The 25,061-nt window shown below is 43.6% G+C and overlaps 1 protein-coding gene across 5 annotated transcripts in view; it reads left to right on the top strand.

The window, feature by feature from the left end:
- BACH2 (BTB domain and CNC homolog 2) overlaps positions 1 to 25,061 on the top strand; it is a 233,964-nt gene that overhangs the window by 153,613 nt on the left and 55,290 nt on the right. For all 5 annotated transcript variants that reach the window (XR_011557394.1, XM_070733211.1, XM_070733212.1 and 2 more), the window contains one exon: positions 20,522 to 20,776. Coding sequence is in view for 4 of the 5 variants with exons in the window: in XM_070733211.1 (XP_070589312.1) it covers positions 20,534 to 20,776 (243 nt within the window). In the remaining variant the exon portion in view is untranslated. The remainder of the gene's footprint in view (positions 1 to 20,521; positions 20,777 to 25,061) is intronic.

Raw genomic sequence — 25,061 nt, 5'->3', positions numbered from 1 at the left:
ACACACACGTGTGTGTGTGTGTGTGTGTTTTCGTAGATTTTCACGGGTACAGGTATGACGGTCTTGGCATATTCGGGTTTCTTCCCATGTAGGATTTGGAAATTTCTGGCAACGTTTCGACGAGGTCCCACTCATCATCTTCAGGCTGGTGCTTCTGTCCTTGTTCTAGGGCAAACACAGCGAGACCTGAGCTGCCTTCCCTCTATAAATACTGGTGGCTGGGTGTGGTTTGATGGCTCAGCAATTGCCTGCTGTGTAGAAACTTCCTGGTGAGTCAGTGGGGTAACACCTGGGGTCGTTGATGTAACTGAGGTATGCTGATTAGTTAATGATTGTGGATTAGGGGTGATATCCTGAGTAGTTGGAGCTTGAAGGCTACTTAGTTGTTTTGCAATGTGTGTTCTGAATCTGGTTTCAGTTTGTATGGCTGGGATACATAAATGAGGGCTGTTTTCCAGATGTCTGTTAGGCGGGAGGTATCATCACGCTTGTTCATATTTTGGGGATGTTTTTCTATCTCAATGGCTTCTATGATTATTCAATGGCTTCCATGATTATTCTTTTGCTGTAGTGTTCTGTTTTGGAAATTAATTTAGTTTAATTTAGTTCTGTCAAAATCAATTTCATGTCCTGTAGTTTTGAAGTGTTGGAAAAGGGAGGAAGTTTTTTCTTTTTTTCTTAATGCATTCTTATGTTCTGCAACACGTGCATTTACTCTCCTGTTAGTTTGTCCAATATACAGTAGAACCCCGACTTACGAGACTAATTGGTTCCGGAAGGAGGCTCGTAAGTCGGAACGCTCATATGACGAAACATTGTTTCCCATAGGAAACAATGTAAAGTCAATTAATCCGTGCAACAACAAAAAAAACCGCTGCCGCCGAACGCGGAAGTTAGCGTTCAGAGACAGCTGCGAAGCAGCGCGCGTGTTTTAAAACGTCACAGCCGGCCTGGGGGGCTCGGGGGGAAGCCCCTGAGCCCCCCAGGCCGGCTGCCACGTTTTAAAACACCCGCGCCGCTTCGCAGCTCTCTGCTGAATCCGAACGCGGAAGTTAGCGTTCCGGATTCAGCAGAGAGCTGCGAAGCGGCGCGGGTGTTTTAAAACGTGGCAGCCGGCCTGGGGGGCTCGGGGGCTTCCCCCCGAGCCCCCCAGGCCGGCTGTGACGTTTTAAAACACGCGCGCTGCTTCGCAGCTCTCTGCTGAATCCGAACGCGGAAGTTAGCGTTCCGGCTTCAGGAGACAGCTGCGAAGCGGCGCGCGTGTTTTAAAAGGTTGCAGCCGGCCTGGGGGGCTTGCCAGCACCCCCCCGAGTCCCCCAGGCCGGCTGCAACCTTTTAAAACACGCGGGATACGAGCGCCAAGGAGCTGTCTCCTGAAGCCGAAAGCGGAAGTTAGTGTTCAGCTTCAGGAGACAGCTCCTTGGCGCTCGTATCCCGAATGTGAGCTCGGGAGGCGAACAAAAATGTCGCTCCCCTCCCAGCTCTTATCTCAAGTAGCTCGTAAGTAGAGCTGCTCGTATGTCGAGATTCCACTGTATGTGGCTGGGCTGATTTTACATGGTATTTGATAAACTCCCTGGTTTTCTAGCTGGATATTGTCTTTGGGGTTTCTTAGGATGTCGGCTGTTTTTTTTTCTGTACCAAAGTAAATGCACGTGTTGCAGAACATAATGCATTAAGAAAAATATATATATACAGTGATGCCTCACCTTACGAACGCCTCTTCATATGAATTTTTCATGATACAAACCCAGGCTTTAAGATTTGTTTGCCTTGTCTTAAGAACCATTTTCACCTTATGAACTGGAGCCTGGGTGCATGGGCTCTCTTACTACAGGTACGCTCTCTTGCTGCTGCAGGGATTCCCCTGCTTTGTGACTGCCACCACCGGGATTTCCTATTTGTTTGCCGCCCCCGCCGGGATTCCCCGCCTTCGGACTCCCAACATCAACTGTTGCTGGCCGAAGCGCCTGGGATTTTCCCTTTGCTTTCCAGCAGCTGGGCGAGATGCCCCCCTTCTTCCTCCTCCTCCTCCTTCCCCTCCTCCAGAGCCCACGGGGACAGCCACATGCTCCCCTTTGTCTCCCAGGCCAAAGAAGCGGTAGCCAATTGAACTAGCAGTTCAGAGTCCTAATCTGGCTGCTGCTTCTCCTCCCTCCGTTTGATCCTTGGCAGCCCCGGCGACTCTGCGCATCTTCTCTGTCCGGGAGAAACTACTCCAAGTTCTCCTCGCCCCTCCTGCCCATCGGAAAGAGAAGGAGAAAGAGAGGAAGGGAAAGAGAGAAGGGGGAGTGTGTGTGAGAGAGAGAGAAAGAGAGAGAGAGAGGCTGACTGTCTCTCTTTTGCAATGACACCCGAAGCTGCCTGGCTGCCTGGCTGCTTTGTCCCTATCCCAGGTGAAAGTTGTCCTCCCCCCAACCTTTGGTTACGTTTTCAGGACTGGCAACTTGCACTTCTTAAAACTGTTTCCGTTCCGTTCTCCTCCCTCCGCTTGATCCTTGGCAGCCAGGCGAGCCTATGCGGCTTCTCTGTCCAAGAGAAACCACTCCAAGTTCTCCTTGCCCCTCCTGCCCATTGGAAGGAGAAAGAGAGGAAGGGAAAGAGAGAGGGGGAGTGTGTGTGAGAGAGAGAGAGAAAGAGAGAGAGAGAGAAGCTGACTGCCTCTCCTTTGCAATGACACCCAAAGCTGCCTGGCTGCTTCGTCCCCATCCCAGGTGAAAGTCCTCCCACTTGGAAGGGGGGCATCTTGTCAAGGGAGCCTTGTCTGAAGCCAAAGCGCCGGGATTCTCTTTGCCGCCATCTCCGAAAACTTTCAAGGAGGGTGGAAGCACCCCTGGTTGGCAAGCCACCAGGCAGCTTCCGTGCGTGTCAATCCACCCACGAGGCTCCCTCCAGGCAGCCTGCGCTGTCTTCCCCCCTCCACCTGCCCCCAACAAGGATCTGAATGCCAATGGTAATAAGGCAAAAGGGGTGAGTTTTGGGCTTGCATGCATGCATTATTCGCTTTTACATTGATTCCTATGGGAAACATTGTTTCATCTTACAAACATTTCTACTTATGAACCTCGTCAGGGAACAAATTAAGTTCATAAGATGAGTTATCACTGTATATATCTTTTAAAATTATATATATACAGTGGTCCCTCGATCATCGCGAGGGTTCCGTTCCAGGACCCCTCGCGATGATCGATTTGTCGCGAAGTAGCGGTGCGGAAGTAAAAACACCATCTGCGCATGCGCAGATGGTATTTTTATTTCCACCGCAGCAGCGAGGAGCCGAAGATTGGGTTTCCCCGCCGCCTCGCTGCTGCTGCTTGTCCGCGCGCGTGCCGCCCGCCCCCCCCCCCCCGCGCTGTTGCTGGGGCCGCTTCTCAGCTGAGAAGCAGCCCTGGGGTTTCCCCGCGCGCGCGCGCGCGCCGCCCACCCCCCCCGCGCTGTTGCTGGGGCCGCTTCTCAGCTGAGAAGCGGCCCTGGGGTTTCCCCCCGCGCGCGCGCGCGCGCCGCCCGCCCCCCCCGCGCTGTTGCTGGGGCCGCTTCTCAGCTGAGAAGCGGCCCTGGGGTTTCCCCGCGCGCGCGCGCGCGCCGCCCACCCCCCCGCGCTGTTGCTGGGGCCGCTTCTCAGCTGAGAAGCGGCCCTGGGGTTTCCCCGCGCGCGCGCGCGTGCCGCCCGCCCCCCCCGCGCTGTTGCTGGGGCCGCTTCTCAGCTGAGAAGCGGCCCTGGGGTTTCCCCGCGCGCGCGCGCGCGCCGCCCGCCCCCCCGCACGCCGCCCGCCCCCCCCGCGCTGTTGCTGGGGCCGCTTCTCAGCTGAGAAGCAGCCCTGGGGTTTCCCCGCGCGCGCGCGCGCGCCGCCTGCCCCCCCCCGCTGTTGCTGGGGCCGCTTCTCAGCTGAGAAGCGGCCCTGGGGTTTCCCTGCGCGTGTGCCGCCCACCCGCCCACGCCGTTGCTCGCGCCTTACCGGGGCAAGAGGGGGAAGACCCAGGGAAGCCTCTGCCCGGCGGGGAAACTCCACCATCTACGCATGCGTGGAAGGGCACGCATGCGCAGATGGTGGAGTTTACTTCCGGGTTGAAAACTCGCGATATAGAGTTTAGCGAAGATCGAGATCGCGAAACTCGAGGGACCACTGTATACGGTATATATAAATGGAAAACCTTAATAACCACACTGCAATAATGAATATATATATATATATATATTAATTATTGTAATGTGGTCATTAAGGTTTTCCATTGCTATCATAAAAAGTCTTCTGACCTACAGTGGTACCTCTACTTACAAACTTAATTCGTTCCATGACCACATTCTTAAGTAGAAAAGTTTGTAACAAGAAGCAATTTATCCTATAGGAATCAATGAAAAAGCAAATAATGCATGTGATTGGGGAAACCACAGGGAGGGTGGAAGCCCTCTTTTCTCCCAGGAGATTCCTAGAAAGGCCCCACGGAGGCTTTTCCCCACCTTTTCTGGCCCTGTTTCCTTCCAGGAGATTCCTAGAGAGGCCCCACAGAGGCTTCTCCCTGCCTTTTCCGTCCCTGTTTCCTCCCAGGAGATTCCTAGAGAAGCTTCTCCGTGCCTTTTCCAGTTAAAGTTTCGGAGTTTCGGAGGCTCGGGTTCATATCTGGAAAATGGTTCTTGAGAGAGGCAAAAAAATATTGGAACACCTGGTTCTTATCTAGAAAAGTTCATAAGTAGAGGCGTTCTTAGGTAGAGGTACCACTGTATTTTCTTCAAAATGGGAAGAATATTGTAGTTCTCCAAAAGCATGAACATGAGACATATAGTCCTGCTTATTGAAAACAAGCATCACCTCATTTTCACCACTGCCATCATGAGCATGGATTGGCGAACTTGCTCTTTAAAAAAACAACTGCTGAATAGCAGAGATCAATACATTTTAAAGCAGCTCTATTAACTTGCTTCCCTCATGAATAAATCTTGTCATGTTAACTGTAGTAGCAGCATTCTGTATTCTGTCTGATAATTTGGTACAGTGCCTCATTCTAGCTAGAAAGCATTTTGTGCTGTCTGCTTCAAATTTCCAAAACACTAAATAGTAATTGAAAATAGCTGCACAGAAGCCCAAATACACATTTTCCAGCTGTCAAGAATTAAAAGATAGTGAAAACGGCAAGTGATTAATTGCACATCTTACTGTGAAAAAACGTTAATAAAAACATCTACAATTCGTGAGTTATGTTTAACAGAGATATCCATTGCTTTGTCAAGCAACTTGAGTTTATGAAGTATTAAATAATTAGCAGTGTTCATGAGGCAGTCATTTTTAAAGCTGGATGTCATCCTAATAAGGCAATAGTAAGAATGGTAATAGCATGTCTTTATAGCCAGCTTTATATATTTTTTTCTTGAAAAGTTGACTTTATGATTATTGCACCTTTTCAGAATGAAAATCTAAGCAGGTTTATTTCAATTCCATGAGTAAAACTTTTTTTCCTTGCTTTCTTTAAACATAATGGAACTGTCTAAAGCTCTGAAGCAGGTCTTTTAGAAAAGGGGAATCAAGTTACCTCATGTTACAGAGCACGGCATGTTATATAGATTTTATATCTTATTTTTTAATCTTATAAGGATAGATAGTTATTGTTGGACTCTTAACTCCAATTAGTTCCAAGACCATATAGCCAATGTCAAGGACATTGAGAACTTTAATAGAATTTGTGGATGACCTTGGGGAAGGAGGAGAAGAGATGCTGCTTAGGAAGCAATACAGTCAAGAGCTCCTAGTTGATTAACAGCAAGAGGAACAACTTCAGATTGTTCAGGTAGTGAAAAGTGACAGTAAGAAGTTTGTCCTGTCAGATTTGCAAGACTAATGTCAGCCATCTTGGATTAACAAGACAGGCAGTACAACCAGATGAGCTAATTATACTTTATTTAAGACTATTTTACAAGTCTTGCAAGTCTGAAAGTACAAACCTATTATTGAAGATATGACATATATAGAACAAATTTTATCTGATAAGATACCAATGTTATCAAAAATGAATTTACAGTTGACAGAGAAAAATAATGACTTAGAAAAAGATCTTATACTTGACATATAAAAGAAACTGGCTGATATCTTAGAAATTAAAAGGGATGCACAAATAAGAAACCAGTAAAATTATTTGGATAATTTTTCTACATTGCATTTACAAAAGAGGCTTGTTAAAGATTTTAAGGATTTTGTGAAAAGGGGCAAAGAAGAAAAACTTGGTTTAAAAGAAACCAAGTTCTAGACTGTGATGGTGAACATAGGGCATGCGTGCCACAGATGGCACATGAGGTGTTACCCTGTGTCAGCTCAAAGACGCTGGCCAGCTCATTTTTTTGGCATTCCAGAGGGCAGGGGAGATTGTTTTTGCTCTCCCCAGGCTTCAGGAAAGCCTCTGGAGCCTGTGAATGGCAAAAAACAGACCCAATGGGCCTATCGGAAGTTTGTTTCTGAACTTCCAGTAGGCCCATTGGGCCCGTTTTTCACCATCCAAAGTCTCCAGATACTTTCCTGAAGCCTGGGGAGGGTGAAAAATGGCCCAACGGAAGTCCAGCGCCTTCAGTGAGGTCTGTGCACATGCATAGGGGGGAGAGCACAGGGCAGTTGTGTGTGTATGCATGAGGGGATGGCATTGCATTATGAGTGTGGGCATGTGTACGTGCCCTTTTGGCACTCAAGGAAAAAAAGATTCATTATCACTGTTCTAGAAGATGATTTCGAGGGACTAACGTTCAGGATTGTTAGAAATAAATGAAAAAAATATAAATTTGGTTTATTTGATCAGTTAAAATAGCTCTATTGTTACCTATGTGTATATTGTTGGATATTGGATATAGAAATTGTTATCTATTGTTATCATAGATTTTTGCTGAATCAGGACTGGAATGATGAGGTTTTATGGATTTGTTTATAGATAGGAAATGGGATGTGAAAATGACAGGTTGTTTGTTGTAGGTGGGGAAGCCCTTTTATATATACCAATATACTGTACAGTATATCTTTTACTTTTATTGCAGTCTTGTTTTTTTCTTTTTATTTCTTTTTTCCCATCTTCTTTCCTTTGTATTATTTTAATGTAATTTTAATAAATTTACTATCTTTAAAAAAAATCATGCTTTTTGGTGTAGGGTAGAGAATATGGAAGGCCACTTCTTCCATTTGAGCTGACCAGCCTTTGATTTTTTCCATTTTTCAGAGATTTCTTAAGCCAAGGTTCGACAAACCCAGGCGCCTGGTCGCCAGTGGCGCCTAGAAAATGTTGTCTGGCGCCTAGAAAATGTTGCCTGCTGTACTGTATGTCAGCGTTTCCCAACCGGTGTGCCGCCTGGGCAGGGCGCTGCGGTGCCTCTGACCTCTCCGCTCCTGCCCGATGCCGCGGTTTCTGGCGCTCTCCTGCTGGGTCCCAAAGAAGGCAGGCAGGAAGGAGAGCTCCATTCTTCGCGCCTTTTTCCCGCCTTCCGTCTTTGGGGCCCAGCAGGAGAGCGCCAGAAACCGCGGCATCGAGCAGGAACCGGGAGGTCGGAGGCACCGGCACGGCAGCGCCCGCCCAGCTGAAGGTTCCCTGTCGTCATCGGCAAGTGTCCTTTGGGGCCCGGCGGGAGGGCACTGGCGGTGGGAGCGGGGGGGGGGGCCGCGGCTGCAGCGGCACAGGCAGTCGCGGGGAGATGGCGGGGGGAGCGGGGGGCGGCTAAAGCGGCCCTGGGCACCGTTCCCTGTACGCTTTTCCAGGGGCGCGCAGGGAGCCGCGGCCACCCGCCCGCCTACCGGATTTCCCTCCGCGCGGCTGGGGAGGTGGATTCGCCGCCCCCGCCAGCCCGATCTCCCTCCAGTGGCTGGTGACGTAGTTCTACCGCCCTCGCCAGCCTGATCTCCCTCCGTGGGGGGGTGGGGGGCGACGAACCGACGACCGGGGGCTGTCCGTCCGTGTTGGGTGGTGCAGGGCAGGCACAGGCAGCCCCAGGGGAGAACAAGGGAGGGAGAGAAAGGAAAGAGAGAGTAAGGGAGGGAGAGAAAATTGAATGAAGGAGGGAGAGAAAGAAAGAGTAAGAAGCAGAAAGGATAGAGAAAAAGGAAGAGAAAGGGAGGGGGAGAAAGGAAAGAGGGAGGAAGGGGGGGAGAGAAAATTGAATGAAGGAGGGAGAGAAAGAAAGAGTAAGAAGTAGAAAGGATAGAGAAAAAGGAAGAGAAAGGGAGGGAGAGAAAGGAAAGAGGGAGGAAGGGGGGGAGAGAAAATTGAATGAAGGAGGGAGAGAAAGAAAGAGTAAGAAGTAGAAAGGATAGAGAAAAAGGAAGAGAAAGGGAGGGAGAGAAAGGAAAGAGAGAGAAAGGGAGAGAAAGGGAGGGAGAGAAAATTGAATGAAGGAGGGAGAGAAAGAAAGAGTAAGAAGTAGAAAGGATAGAGAAAAAGGAAGAGAAAGGGAGGGGGAGAAAGGAAAGAGGGAGGAAGGGGGAGAGAAAGAAGATATGAAGGAGGGAGAAAAAGAAAGAGAGATAGGAAGGAAAGAGGGAGAGAAAGGAATGAGAGAGAAAGGGAGGGAGAGAAAGGGAATGAAAGAGGGAGAAGGGGTGAGAGATAGAAAGGATAGACAGAAAGGGAGAGAAAGGAAAGAGAGAAAGGGAGGGAGAGGAAGGAAAGAGATGAGAGAGGAAGGAGGAGACAGAGGGGGTGAAAGCGATGTCAGGTGGAGACTCGGCAAAAAACCAAGTTTGCTTAAAAAAAATTCTGGCTCCTAAATTTTTTGGCTGGCTCCTAGATTCTGAACAACTTTGTCGACCCCTGTCTTAAGCTATGATTTGCCTTGTGAACTGATCCCTAGTGATCCATTTCTTTGGAAGTTCCAAAGGTAGAGGAACTGATGATGCCAAAGTTTAATTATTCCTGTAATTATCTCATCCTTTTGGTTTATGGTGTTATTAATTTTGTTGTGTAAGGTTGTCCTGCATAAAAACTATGTACAATTGTTTGGCTAAAAACTATGCTGGGTTTGTGCAATTATCAACTCCCTAGTTATATTTCCACTGTGCAATATTATGTTCCTTTGTGTACTTGCTTCACTCCCTCCTTGTGCTCTGCACACTATGTTTAGCATGCAAGAAAAGGCATTGAGAACAGAGTGTAAAGCAAGACAGAGATAAGTATGTGTGATTTCAGTGAAGAATTAGATATAGGTTTCCATAAGAACAATTAAATGAATAGAACCATTTAATCTCTGCATTGAAATCATTATTATTTTAACTATTAAAGAATCACAGAGTTGGAATTGTTCTTGTTAGTCATCTAAACTTACTCTGATATTCTACTTGACATTTCCCTCTAAACTGGAGCACATTAATGAGTAAGTCTGGGACAGAATTGAGGGTCAGTCTAACAATAATATCATGTAGCCTTTATTTTATCTTTGTATTAATGAAAATTACATGAGATTTTGTTGGAAGCATCAGTCACAAACTTTAAAATGCTGTCAAGGAAGATAAGGTTAGCCTGGCATGATCTGGCATGATAAATAATAATAATAATTTAATAATAATTTATTAGATTTGTATGCCGCCCCTCTCCGAAGACTCGGGGCGGCTCACAACAAGTGATAAAACAATATTGTACAGGCACAAATCTAATATTAAGAAAAAACTAAAAACCCTATCAATTTAAAAAACCAAACAACACATACATACCAAACATAAATTATAATAAGCCTGGGGGAAAGGTGTCTCAAATCCCCCATGCCTGGCGGTATAGATGGGTCTTAAAGTAGTTTACGGAAGACAAGGAGGGTGGGAGCAGTTCTAATCTCCGGGGGGAGTTGATTCCAGAGGGCCAGGGCCACCACAGAGAAGGCTCTTCCCCTGGGGCCCGCCAGATGACATTGTTTAGTCGACGGGACCCGGAGAAGGCCGACTCTGTGGGACCTTATTGGCCGCTGGGATTCGTGCGGTAGTAGGCGGTTCCGGAGGTATTCTGGTCCAATGCCATGTAGGGCTTTAAAGGTCATGACCAACACTTTGAATTGTGACCGGAAACTGATCGGCAGCCAATGCAGGCCACGGAGTGTTGTAGAAACGTGGGCGAATCTGGGAAGCCCCACGATGGCTCTCGCGGCTGCGTTCTGCACGATCTGAAGTTTCCGAACACTTTTCAAAGGTAGCCCCATGTAGAGAGCGTTGCAGTAATCGAACCTCGAGGTGATAAGGGCATGAGTGACTGTGAGTAATGACTCCCTGTCCAAATAGGGCCGCAACTGGTGCACCAGGCGATGGTAGCTCTTCTTAGTTGCACTCACAGACATATTGCTTTACTTTCACTATTAAATATATTAAGGTCTGTAATTTCCCAAATTCCCCACATTCCCCTTTTTGAAGACAAGGATGACATTGCTCTCTTGTAGTCTTTTGGGACATCACTAGTCAACCTGGAGTTCTCAGACACAGCCAAGAATGGTTGTCTAATCCTACCTATTATTTAATGAAGTAAATATCATTTAGGATGTAATCTATCTTATCTGGGAGACTTCGTTTAAATTAGCTAATTTCTCCCTCCTAAGACAAATAGACACAAAATAGGCAGTAAAAAGATTTACCTTTTCCCCTCATCCATTATCTATTTACCATTTTATCCACCCTCTTTGGCTTTTGTTTTGATTCTGCTGAACCCAAATAACCTTTTTGTTATTGTTTTTGATATCTCTTGCAAGCCTCAGCTCAATTTGAGATTTAGCTTATTTCATACGGTTTCCAGAGATTTCCTTGCATTCTGTGGTTGGGAGAACTTTTATTGCATTTTTAATACATTTCATCATGCTGTTCAGCACTTTAGGGAATCCTTATGTATTTATTTTGGGGTTTTTTTAATGTTTCCCCATGCTCTTTTTTTTTGTGGGAATCATTTGCTATCTCTATTTCCTTTGCTAGCACATTTTTCTTTTTTAAAATTTCAGGCCATCGATCCTACTGTCTTCCCTCAAAGTTTCATCACATCTGAAATCTAGCATGCAGTTCTGTTTTTTTTTTCCTTTCCAATTTTTCTTCTGCTGGGCTATCATGAATTCAAGGATAATATTTGTTTGTTTGTTTGTTTGCTTGCTTGCTTGCTTGTTTGCTTACTTACCGTACTTACTTACTTACTTACTTACTTACTTACTTACTTACTTACTTACTTACTTACTTACTTACTTATTAGATTTGTATGCCACCCCTCTCCGGAGACTCGGAGCAGCTCACAACAACAAAACAGTACAAATCCAATGGTTAAAACAATTTAAAACCCTTAATATAAAAAAACAATCATACATCTCATACAAATATAAAAATATAAAAAAACAATCATACATCTCATACAAACCATACATAAAGCGGAAACAGTCCAGGGGAATCAATTTCTCCATGCCTGACGGCAGAGGTGGGTTTTAAGGAGTTTGCAAAAGGCAAGGAGGGTGGGGGCAATCCTAATCTCTGGGGCGAGTTGATTTCAGAGGGTCGGGGCTACCACAGAAAAGGCTCTTCCCCTGGGCCCCGCCAGATGACATTGTTTTTGCAGAGAGGGGCGGCATACAAATTTAATAAATAATAATAAATAATTGTTTCGTCGACGGGACCCAGAGAAGGCCAACTCTGTGGGACCTAACCGGTCACTGGGATTCGTGCGGCAGAAGGCGGTCCCGGAGATATTCTGGGGTCTTTTTACTCTCAGAAATATTTATTTCCCTGGTTTCTTCAACTCACTCCTCCCTTGCTGGTAAGTTTAGGACAACTCATTCTTTAAGTTGGCCTTCTGACAAAAGCTGTCAGTAAGAAAAGACAACAATGGATCTTTGAATGGAATTTCTCATTAACTATTTCTCAAGTATCTCTGAAAGATTGGTCATCTAAGAGTGATTGTCCTCTTCTGCATCTTTACTTATTTATAATAAGCTCTCACAGAGATGCCCTTTTGTTCTCTTTCATACTCTGATTAAGATTTCCATGTTTTAATTCCTTTACTTTTTTCCTATGTATTTATTATGCAACATTTCCACTGTTTCCATTGAGTCTGTTCCAGACAAGTATCTTTTGAATTTGTTTTGACAAGTTGTAGCCGTTCAGTAGGATGTGCTAATCATGAGTATTATTACACCAAGTATCAGAGATGGGTTATCAGGTCCAAATTTCCTTCTGAGTTAGTTTATTTCCTTTATCTTTACCCCCATTGACGCTCATCATTGATAGAGCCTAGGTAAACATATTGAATGGTGGCTGCTAATATATTTCTTCACGCATTTGCCAGTAAACATAAAATTAAGGGCATACGGTCCTTCTTGGCCAATTATTGCATTTCCAGTTATCCCTGGTTCTCTATTCAAGAGTGATTTATGCAGCTGAGGATGACATGGCAAATTACTGCCACTCCCTAACCTTTTTTAAAATTCCTAATACTGTTGTAATCTGTAATTACAGAAATCAGCGTGAGAATTGCAGTACTGTATAATTATCTCTTTCTGATACTTTACTGCTGAATGAATTATTAATCTAGATCATTCTTTTATATTTGCAACAGCTAAGGAGTCATAATAATATATGATTACATTTCATTATTTCTTCCTTTGTGTTTTTCGATGTTGTAATCAGTAAATCATTTTGTTTTTGTTTTTAGTACGCCCAAATATTCACATGGTTAATAAATTACATTGTGGTTCAACATTTAGTGATTTTTAATGCTCTACCTACTCTTCATGTTACTTAGTTTCTAATGAATTTCAGGGCAGTATCGTACAATAAATGAGGTGAGAAACATCTGAAGAAAAGAAGAGTCCAGTCACATAGTACAGGACAAATTAACTGAGTCAGTCTTTTCCAATCTAAGATTTTCCCAAATCCAACAAGGGAGAATATTTGTAGCTCAGAATTGAAATGAAGGATTTTTGGTGTTCTCTGGCCTTGGTGTTATTGTTTTTCGCAGATGTCTCATTAGACAAACTGCCTTCTGGAATATTTTGTGACAATCCAGGCTTGCATTGGCTGCCGATCAGTTTCCGGACACAATTCAAAGTGTTGGTCATGACCTTTAAAGCCCTACATGGCAATGGACCACATTACCTCCGGAACCGCCTGCTACCGCACAAATCCCAGCGACCGATAAGGTCCCACAGAGTTGGCCTTCTCCGGGTCCCGTCAACTAAACAATGTCGTTTGGCGGGCCCCAGGGGAAGAGCCTTCTCTGTGGCGGCCCCGGCCCTCTGGAACCAGCTCCCCCCAGAGATTAGAACTGCCCCCACCCTCCCTCTCTTTTGTAAACTACTCAAGACTCATTTATACCGCCAGGCATGGGGGAGTTGAGATAGCTCTTCCCCCTAGGCCATTACAAGTTATGCATGGTATGTTTGTGTTTATGTTTAGTTTTATAATAGGGGTTTTTAGTTGTTTTTATTATTGGATTGTACATGTTGTGTTTATTATTGTTGTTAGCCGCCCCGAGTCTGCGGAGAGGGGCGGCATACAAATCCAATAAATTATTAATATTATTAATTATTATTTCTGGGTTCCTCCATCCAATGAGGGTTTTTTTGATATAGCCAAAGTGAGTCTGGTGCTGATACCTGTTGGGACTTCAAACCAAAAGGCCTGCTCGCTAATACATTCTGATAGGTGCTCTGGTAAAGGCAATATTAGCATTTGACCTTCTCAGCTTATCAATGTTTCACCATATTCCTTTGCTTATGCCTTCGCATGGGAAGGGAGGCTGTGTTTTAATTTCCCACAATCCCTTTTATCCATGGATTTTGGCTTGCATTGCTAATCAAACATATATATGTGGTTGCTGTTTCCCCTCACTTACCCGGAACTCGCTGTCATTAACACAGAGAATGGTAGATTTCTCTTTTCTGGTTGAATTTAAAAGTTCTTAGGGCAGCCTCACTATGATGTTGCCTGATATCAGCATTTCACTCTTGGTGACAGCCGGAAATGTGGAGTGTCTTTTGTTCAATGTCCTGCTTTCTGTAAGCCTTCATTGTCACTCTGAACTGCTCCCAGTTTGAATTCTCTGGATGTTTTGGAAAAAGCTACAATAACACTTCTTAGCAAGAGGTGAAATTAGATAGGGGGTTATAAATTGACTTGAGGAATAGAAATCTTCGTTGCTACATATTATGAGTCCTTGATTTTAACCCTTATGGTTTAGTACTATTTACTTTCAAAAAAGGAAAAAAAACTTTTCATTAACTCAGTTTCCAGTCTGTTAGCTATAGAATGATGTCATATCTTATTAATGCTTTTTTTAAAAAAATTGTGTTTTCCTTTTTGGTCTTTATCCTGCAACTTTATAATAACTTTTGTTGCCTTTTTTTAGTTACACGTTTTAGTTACATAGCTAATTTTACATGGCCCGAAAAGCATGAATGAATCCAAATGCTGCATTTAAGTTGTCTTCCTGTTGGTATGATAGAATCAGTGGGCTGGAAGAAGTCATTTAAGCTATTTAATCCAACCATTTGACTAGTGCAAGAATGGCAGCCTATTCTCCTCTTGGGTATATTTAAGTATACTGTCTTTTAAACAGATTCATTCTCATACTCCTCTTATTTTGGAGAGATAATATGCTGTCAGAATCAGCCTTTCCATAAGTAAAATCTATTCTTCTTTATCCTATCTTCTAAAATCCATTCTTCTATCTTCCTATCTTAAGAACAAAGAGAACTTAAAGAGAATGAGCTCATTTCAGATGTTTGCAGAGTCCTGTCATCCACCATCAGCAGTGTTTTCTCAAGACTAAAATCTTACTCCATCTTCATAGCACCCAGGTTCTAGACCAGCGAAGAAGTCTACTTATCTTCCCTACCAATTCGCTTTGCACACACTACCTTTGTAATAAGGCTTTGTGCATGCACAGAGGGTTAAAAACAAGAAAATGTTAACATCTGGGCGGGTGGGTGAGCCTAGCACTGCTGCTGCTACCGGTTTTCTGAACCAATGGCAGCCACCGCTACCGGTACACTCAAACCGGGGCATACCAGTAGGATTTCACCACTGTTCTAGTCCCTAAATCTCCTATTACTTTCTCTGAAATGATGCCAATTCCTAAATGCAATTCTCAGCATGGGGTTTGACCAAAGAAGAATAAAATGGAACTATCTTTTTTTTTTTCAGATTTCAAAATTGCACCTCTGTTGATTGAAGACCTAAAATTATCATATTTAATTTGCAATCAACTACAGAGTTGGCGTAGTGGTTAGAATGCAGTACTGCAGGCTAATTCTGTTGCCTGCTGGCTGCGTGCAATTTGGCACTTTGAATCTCACCAGGCTCAAGGTTGACTCAGCCTTCCATCCTTCCAAGGTCAGATTATTGGGGGCAATATGCTGACTCTGTAAACCACTTAGAGAGGGCTGTAAAAGCACTGTGGAGCAGTGTATAAGTGCTATTGCTACAAGTAGAAGACCTTGCTATTATCAAGCCAAATTCTTCTTATGCTCATTTGTCTTTCATTTCACAAGTGTCTGTCTGACTTAACTAAATTTCATTCAAATACTTTCAGTGCATTTTTCTAACCTAATAAGTTAGTTTTGAATGTTATTTTCTGTTTTCGGTTTGCTGTCCCACCCAGTTTAATACAGTGTCTGCAATTTTGAAAAGTATTTCCTGCACTTCATTATTTATGCCTTCTCCTCCTCCTCTTCCCATGTTGCTATCCTTCCAGCATTACCTTTATTTCCATGAATGGGCTTGGCACTATATAATTTCTTTGGAAATAAAAATGATGAATGGCTTCAGCCTGATGCTTTCCAATTTCCTGGGAAAAAGACAAAGCTAAGCAGGGAGTTTGGAGTTTTTTGAAGGAAGGAAGACAATTAGAAGTGTCAGATGCATTTTGTTAAGGCATCATTTGTAACTGATTATGCCTTTTATGGTAGTCATCTTGCAAACAGGGAAGCTTCTCTGTATCAATCATTTTCAGTCATTTTGCCAGCGTGCAGAGAAGAAAACAGTCGCAAGAATGATGCAATAGTTTTAAATAGTCTTAATCCATTTTAAAAAAATAAAACCTATTTTAATACTATTGTAAAATAAGACAATAGAGCTATAACAGTAAAACAAATAAGCCTGATTTTTCCAGGCTATGTCCAATGCATTTTTTTAATAGAAACATAGAAACATAGAAGTCTGACGGCAGAAAAAGACCTCATGGTCCATCTAGTCTGCCCTTATACTATTTTCTGCATTTTATCTTAGGATGGATATATGTTTAAATTCAGTTACTGTGGATTTATCTACCATGTCTGCTGGAAGTTTGTTCCAAGGATCTACTACTCTTTCAGTAAAATAATATTTTCTCATGTTGCTTTTGATCTTTCCCCCAACTAACTTCAGATTGTGTCCCCTTGTTCTTGTGTTCACTTTCCTATTAAAAACACTTCCCTCCTGAACCTTATTTAACCCTTTAATATATTTAAATGTTTCGATCATGTCCCCCCTTTTCCTTCTGTCCTCCAGACCAGGGGTCCCCAACCACCGGCACGCAGACCAGTACCGGGCCGCGGGGCATGTTGCACCGGTCCGTGGAGTCAGCAGCTGCCGGCCCTCATGCCGCCACCCCCTCCCTCCAGCACTTCGCCTCCCGCCGGGCAAGAGGCCTCGGGAGGCAGGTTCTGCCGGCCACAGGACGATGGATGGGACAGAGGGGCGGGAAGGACCGAGAGGCTCAAGCCTCTTTTGGCTTCTGCCGCAGGGCGCTTTTGCGGTTTTGGCTGGGGGGAGGCAGGAGGGCCAGCCTGACCCCTTCTCTCCAGCGCTTAGCTCCCGCTGGGCAAGAGGGCTTGGGAGGCAGGTTCTGCCGGCCATAGGACGATGGCGGGAAAGAGGGGCGGGGAGGACCAGCACCCCCATGCTTAATCACGCCCCCAGCCACGCCCCTTTCCGCCCCCACTGGGCCATAGAAAAATTGTCTTGCTGAAACTGGTCCCTGGTGGAAAAAACGTTGGGGACCACTGCTCCAGACTATACAGATTGAGTTCATTAAGTCTTTCCTGATACGTTTTATGCTTAAGACCTTCCACCATTCTTGTAGCCCATTTTTGGACCCGTTCAATTTTGTCAATATCTTTTTGTAGGTGAGGTCTCCAGAACTGAACAAATGTGGTCTCACCAGCATTCTATATAGCGGGATCATAATCTCTCTCTTCCTGCTTGTTATACCTCTAGCTATGCAGCCAAGCATCCTACTTGCTTTCCCTACCGCCTGACTGCACTGTTCACCCATTTTGAGACTGTCAGAAATCACTACCCCTAAATCCTTTTCTTTTGAAGTATTTGCTAACACAGAACTAATTTAATCATATAGTAGTTTCCCTAAGTTTAATTAGACTAATATATTTGACCTAGTTGCTTTCAGTTTCCTAAAGACCTTTCCTAATAATTCATGGTCCGTTCCATTTATCTGCCTTTGAAGAAAATCATCTAGCCTTTTTGTATTATTTCATATAGACAAAGTGCAGTAATACAATCAAGAACACAATTGTGCTTCGCAGGTGTCCACAGCAAACTGAGATTTCATTGTACGAAATGATGTGATAAAAGCTCTAGTTCTTATGTGTGTATGTGTCTGTGTTTGTGCATGCAGTGTCACAAAGCAAGAATTAAAAGGGTATTCATGGTGGTTTTGTCCCAGTTCAGACTGGTTTTTAGAACCAGTAGCACGGTGGTGGCAGGAGGTTCTGCCCACCCTCTCTGCGCAGAAGCACCCCAAGCATGTGCGTGAATCGGGGGCAAAATATTTTATGACCCATCACTGTAGAGCAGTGTTTCCCAACCTTGGCAACTTGAAGATATTTGGACTTCAACTCCCAGAATTCCCCAGCCAGCAAATGCTGGCTGGGAAATTCTGGGAGTTGAAGTCCAGATATCTTCAAGTTGCAAAGGTTGGGAAACACCACTGTAGAGATTGTATCATGGCATTGCAATACACATTTATTCACTCCACTCTCAGATGCCTGTTTTTAAAAAAGCCCATTCTTTAAAAGTAACATATTACTACACTAGGTGTTTCTTAATATATATTTGAATAATTCTTACGCTATGTATTTCTTTTGTAAAGCTTTTAAATGTTATATATCCAGTGACTGGCATTTATTTCTATTGAAGTACAGGTAGTCCTCAACTTACAACAGTTTGTTTAGTGGCCATTCAATAGCACTTTAAAAAGTGACTTATGACCATTTTTCACAATTATGACCATTGCAGCATTCCCATGGTCATAAGATAATAATAATAATAATAATAATAATAATAATAATAATAATAATAATTTATTGGATTTGTATGCCGCCCCTCTCCGCAGACTCGGGGCGGCTAACAACAATAATAAACACAACATGTACAATCCAATAGTAAAAAACAACTAAAAACCCCTATTATAAAACCAAACATACACACAAACATACCATGCATGACTTGTAATGGCCTAGGGGGAAGAGCTATCTCAACTCCCCCATGCCTGGCGGTATAAATGAGTCTTGAGTAGTTTACGAAAGACAGGGAGGGTGGGGGCAGTTCTAATCTCAGGGGGGAGTTGATTCCAGAGAGCCGGGGCCGCCACAGAGAAGGCTCTTCCCCTGGGGCCCGCCAAATGACATTGTTTAGTCGACGGGACCCGGAGAAGGCCAACTCTGTGGGACCTTATCGGTCGCTGGGATTCGTGCGGTAGCAGGCGGTTCCTGAGGTAATCTGGTCCAATGCCGTGTAGGGCTTTAAAGGTCATGACCAACACTTTGAATTGTGACCGGAAACTGATCGGCAGCCAATACAAGCCACGGAGTGTTGAAGAAACATGGGCGAATCTTGGAAGCCCCACGATGGCTCTCGCGGCTGCTTTCTGCACGATCTAAAGTTTCCGAACACTTTTCAGAGGTAGCCCCATGTAGAGAGTGTTGCAGTAATCGAACCTCGAGGTGATGAGGGCATGAGTGACTGTGAGCAATGACTCCCTGTCCAAATAGGGCCGCAACTGGTGCACCAGGCGAACCTGGGCAAACGCCCTCCTCGCCACAGCTGAAAGATGATGTTCCAATGTCAGCTATGAATCGAGGAGGACACCCAAGTTGCGAACCCTCTCTGAGGGGGTCAGTAGTTCCCCCCCCCAGGGTAATGGATGGACAGATGGAATTGTCCTTGGGAGGCAAGACCCACAGCCACTCCGTCTTGTCTGGGTTGAGTTTGAGTTTGTTGACACCCATCCAGGCCCCAACAGCCTCCAGGCACCGGCACATCACTTCCACTGCTTCGTTGACTGGACATGGGGTGGAGATGTATAGCTGGGTATCATCGGCGTATTGATGATACCTCACCCCATGCCCTTGGATGATATATCCAGATGCTTGATGGCTGGTTCATATTTATGTCCTAGTGTCCTGTGATTACCTTTTGTGACTTTCCAACAAGCAAAGTCAATGGGAAAGTCAGTTTCCCTTAACAGCCATGATACTAATTTATCAACTGCAGTGATTCACTTAACAATGTAGCAAGAAAAGTCGTAAAACGGGGCAAAACTCACTTAACAAATTTCTCACTTAGCAACATAAATTCTGGGCTCAATTGTGGTCATAAGTCAAGGACCACCTGTATTTATCTCTATTAAAGTTCTTCATTTAGAAGTACATTTCAGATCTACTTCAGCCTTAATATCATAGAATTACAGGGATGCTTATTTTCATGCAAGCATGTGCTTCAGTGCAGTGCCTAAATGCATTTGCTCTGGGCTAGGAAGTTCATAATTCAACTTTCATCTCCTACACACTCTGAAGATGTAGTTAGGCAAACCACTAACCCTCCGGCCTCCTCCATTAGCCCCACTGAGTAATTGCAGCTCTACTTTTCAGATTTTATATAAGATAACTGAGATAATCTTCACAAGCTCTATTTTAGGGTTTTAAGCATACTTATATCATAATTCTGTTGGCTTCTGCTATCTGAACCAGTATAATAAGATGTGAGTGGCTCGTGTGTCATTTTTAAAGGGAGGAATGTGTGTTTTGAATGTAAAAATCCCCAACCAACTTGCCCTTGAAATTGGAGACCTACCATAATGTTGAGAATTTCAACCACAATTTCCTGCAATGCCGCTAAAGCACCCGTAATTCTAAAATACCAGAAAACATTAGTCTGAACACTCTTGTTTTACAAAGATTTTTATCCTATCCCCTTTTTCTCCAGGCAGCTTATACTATTAAAACAGTGTTTAATAATAGCCGTCAACATTTCTTAAAATCCATCCCTCTCATTCAGCATTGTGGGAAAGGGGGGAAAAAAACAACTAAGTGGGTTGAGTAAAAAGCCTATAATGGAATTGTCTTTCCAGAGAGAGACAGAGAAAGAGATTTCTTGAATTCTTTGTTGTAGCTAAGAATTAAAATGCTGATCAGCAGTTCTGCAGAGAGCTGGCTCAAACTATGCAGGGTGCAGAAATCATGATGTAATCTTCCTTTTTATTTATATATATATTTGCAAGCGTTGTAATAACTCACTTTGGCCCTCTATCTCTCCCTCATTGTTTGTTGCTTCTATTTTAGGGTGTGAACGGAATGTCTGTGGATGAGAAGACTGAATCCCCCATGTATGTGTATGAGTCAACAGTCCATTGTACCAATATCCTCCTATGCCTCAATGACCAACGGAAGCAGGATATTCTCTGTGACGTGACTTTGATTGTGGAAGGCAAAGAATTCCGAGCGCACCGGGCTGTGCTGGCTGCATGCAGCGAATACTTCTTGCAGGTGTTAGTCGGGCAGACAGAAAATGACCTGGTTGTCAACCTGCCAGAAGAGGTATAGTATGCCATTGTTCATCAGTCACTTGAAAAGCAGCCTTTCAAACTGGGGAGCTAGGAGAGAAAACAAGCTCCTCTCTTTTGTGCCTAACTGCTTAGGAATCAGATAAACCTGAAGGTTTTTAAATATAATTCCCAAAGCGCTGCATGTTGCTCAAATCAGACTCTGCTGGAGGGTGTGTTAATCCTGAGGAGGAGAGTGGGATGCGATGCTGAAACAAGAACCATCGGGTCTCCTGGGTTAGAGAGCAAAAGCAAAGGAAACAGCCTGCCAGGAGCAAGGAAACATCAAATGAGAAGGAAGGAAGGAAGGGGGAAAGCAGGAAGAGGTCCAAGCAGCACAATGGACAGAGTGAATCCTTCGTCCAGTGCTTTAAAAAGAACATGTAAAAACATGACCACCCTGAGCTAAATTGCTGTGCGCTTTAGGGAAGAAAGCATCTCAAAGCTAAACCAAAAGCAGGGTGATTAATTCTGCTTCACTAGTTCAGTTTTCTTTTGAAAGACCTCTGTGAGACTTTAAACACACACAAAAGAGCCTCCATTTTTACCCTACCAAAGTGCAGTGGTCCTTTGGGACGTTTTTGTACCTGGGTGCATTGCCAAAGGAAAAAGGTAGCTTGCTAAGATTTGGGGTTGGAATTGACTATTGTGCAGGTGTCATTTGCCCAGTGCTTTGTAAATTCCGACTTGAAAAATAACTCACCAGATTAGGCAAGAGGCACTAGGGGAAAGGGAAAACATTTAATACAAAACATCAAAGAAAACAGTGCACTCAGCAAATCTTTTTCCAAGTTCAGTACTCTGTCAAGGAAAATAGTTTGCAAGCCTGGATTTGTCAGGTTAAGAGAGGGTCACTGGGACACTTTTGCTTGGCTATACGTAATTGCATAATGCTTGAAAATATTTGAAAGAATGTATGCTTAAGCTTCTTTGCTTGAAAAGTACATAATGTAAGATATATTTTATATTCCTTCCAATAGGCTTTAATGTGTTCACAGATTCAATAATTAAATAGGCCAGGCACACTAAAAATCAGCATGTCATCAGCTCCCCAATTAATTTAAAATATTTAATGTCATGAAATACATTGCATCTGATTTTTAAAACTACAATCTTAATAGGGTGTCACCATATATGTAAATTATGTAAATTTGGTATTATGCATTTGTTCTTTTTTTATCCAAGAACTAACTTTGATATGCAATCTGTGTCAGCAAGTCAATTGATACCAAAGGTCTAGAAATACAGCAGGATTTCTTCCCACCAAAACCACCTGAAGATTCTCCTGCCATGACTCCTTTGTACCTTCATACATCCATTTGCCATAGTATTTGGTAGTTTTTCCTAGTTGTTCACCCTGCCTCTGACTTAGTTCTCTACCTGCAATAGCTATTATGTTACTATAAGGGTCAAAAAGACCATCACTTCTCGTCCAATCTGTTGCTCAAAGTCAAAAAGATCCTCTCTAATGCTAGAATCAAAATTGAACATTTATTTATTTATTTATTTATTTATTTATTTATTTATTATTATTTAGATTTGTATGCCGCCCCTCTCCGCAGACTCGGGGCGGCTCACAACAGAATACAACAATTCATGACAAATCTAAATTATAGTTTAAAATATTTTTAAAAACCCATTTACTAAGCAAACATACACACAAACATACCATGCATAAATTGTATATGCCCGGGGGAGATGTCTCAGTTCCCCCATGCCTGGCGACAAAGGTGGGTTTTAAGGAACTTATGAAAGGCAAGGACAGTAGGGGCAGTTCTAATCTCTGGGGGGAGTTGGTTCCAGAGAGTCGGGGCCACCACAGAGAAGGCTCTTCCCCTGGGGCTCGCCAACCGACATTGTTTAGTTGACGGGACCCGGAGAAAGCCCACTCTGTGGGACCTAATCAGTCGCTGGGATTCGTGCGGCAGAAGGCAGTCTCGGAGATATTCTGGTCCAGTGCCATGAAGGGCTTTATAGGTCATAACCAACACTTTGAATTGTGACCGGAAATTGATCAGCAACCAATGCAGACTGCGGAGTGTTGGTGAAACATGGGCATACCTAGGTAAGCCCATGACTGCTCTCGCAGCTGCATTCTGCACGATCTGAAGTTTCCAAACACTTTTCAAAGGTAGCCCATGTAGAGACCATTACAGTAGTCGAACCTCGAGGTGATGAGGGCATGAGTGACTGTGAGCAGTGAGTCCCGATCCAGATAGGGCCGCAACTGGTGCACCAGGCGAACCTGGGCAAATGCCCCCCTCGCCACAGCTGAAAGATGTTTCTCTAATGTGAGCTGTGGATCGAGGAGGACTCCCAAGTTGCGGACCCTCTCCGAGGGGGTCAATAATTCCCCCCCCAGGGTGATGAACGGACAGATGGGATTGTCCTTGGGAGGCAAAACCCACAGCCACTCCGTCTTATCCGGGTTGAGTTTGAGTCTGTTACGTCATACCAAAAAAAACAGGTGAAGATCCTCAATCCAGTTTCCATAATGACATTTTCTGGATTTTGGCAATATGATTTGGAACAAGAAGGTTGTAAACATTCTATACTTGCTATCAGTAGACATTTCTCTCTAAAAGACCTACAAAAGAGAAGAAGACATTCAATCCAGCAAGGCTTCTAGTGAATTGGGTCCGGAATATGTGTAGATTGTTTTTTGTAATCATCTCTGCTTATCAGTTTTTGTTATTCAGCTAATAATTCCTCTGCTACTTGGTCTTTTATGATGATTATGCATAGGAAGCTCTTTTAATTTTTTGGTGACTTCAAAATAGTTTGACCAGAGCTCCTTTCAATCTTAGTAAAAGTGGATTAGTACCTTTTAGTATCCCAATTCTGATACGAATTGTCACCTTAAACAAATCAGAAAGTGCTCATCAGAAATATCACTACTAGCAAAGTCATGTCTCCTTCAGGTTGATAAAGGTGATCTCAGTCAGATTTAACTCATTGCCATTTCTTGACAAGATTTATTGTCTTAGCTGCAGAATAAAACTGAAGGTCATGAGATTATTGTAATACAAAAGTGATAAGAAATATTAAATGCATTAAGGACATGCAATAAATTAATATTTTATGCTAGTCTTGCTAGTTGAATACAGACCCAATTAGGCATATAAAATGCAATTATTCTATAGAGCCCTATTTAATTCTATGGGAGTTAGATGGTGGATAAGATTGCAATCTAAATCTCTTATAAAGCCCTAATCTTGCATATTAAAAATACATATTAAAAATACATGGCATGTATCTTGGTCTATTTCCTTTTCCTTAAAAAAGTGGACTCGTGGTTTTACAACATTCTTATACCCATGGAAAAGGAGGAATCATTTTCTACATGCATGCTGCAATTGAGCCCTGTTATATTCAAATCAGTCATTTTCTAAGAAAAGGATTAAAATTAAAGCCTTGGTTTGATCTCTGTTCCTTTTCATTTTTCTTTACGCGTGGAAGCCATTCCTTTCGACAAGACATTCTAATTAATCTTTTCATTCATGATAAAAATTAAAATAGCAATTGGGAATATTTCCCACTTCCCATCTCGGTTACCAGATTTTGGGGGGGGTGGGGATGTGATAGAAAGGCACGCATGGCTGTGAGCCAAGGATATAGTAGGTCATGCTAATATTAGTTGGCAGCCAGCCATTATCTAATTAACGTGGCTTCATCGCTATAAGTAATAATTCTTAGGAAATGATTGAGTCATTTGTGGTGCCATGGTACTCTTACTTTAGAAATAGTCAGTACTGTTTATAGTGGCTGTCTGAGTCATTGGCTTGCTTTCCCTTTTGCCAATTAAAGCAAAGCAGCATTAGTCATAGTGAGTTGAAAGCTGAGTGGAAGGAGATAACACTGGGTTCATTTTCCCTTGCTTCTGACAAGAGTCAGACAAAAGGAATTAGCTCCATTGCAAGTAATAGTCTTGGGTCATTCAGGTACAAGCTAATAAACCACTGTCCACATAAAAGTAGTTCATTAGCAAAGGGGCAGAAATGAAGTGCTCTCAGGCTGAAAGAAGGCAGGCATTCTCGCCATCAGAAGGTGAAGAAGAAACAACCCACTAATTAATCAGAGGGCTATGGTAACCAAGGACAGTACTAGAAGGGAATTACGAAGCAGTTTCTCTATGGGAAGAAAGCATCACTCCCTCAAAGCGAAATGACATAAGTCATCCCAAGATTTCGCAATTTGTTTATATAAAATAGCAATAGCACTTAGACTTCTACGCCGCTTCATAGTGCTTTTACAGCCCTCTCTAAGCGGTTTGCAATGTC

Source organism: Erythrolamprus reginae, chromosome 1, assembly GCF_031021105.1.
Source record: "Erythrolamprus reginae isolate rEryReg1 chromosome 1, rEryReg1.hap1, whole genome shotgun sequence".
NCBI classification, from domain to species: Eukaryota; Metazoa; Chordata; class Lepidosauria; order Squamata; family Dipsadidae; genus Erythrolamprus; species Erythrolamprus reginae.
Note: the sequence above shows the minus strand (reverse complement) of the source record. Positions and strands in the feature narration are given on the sequence as shown.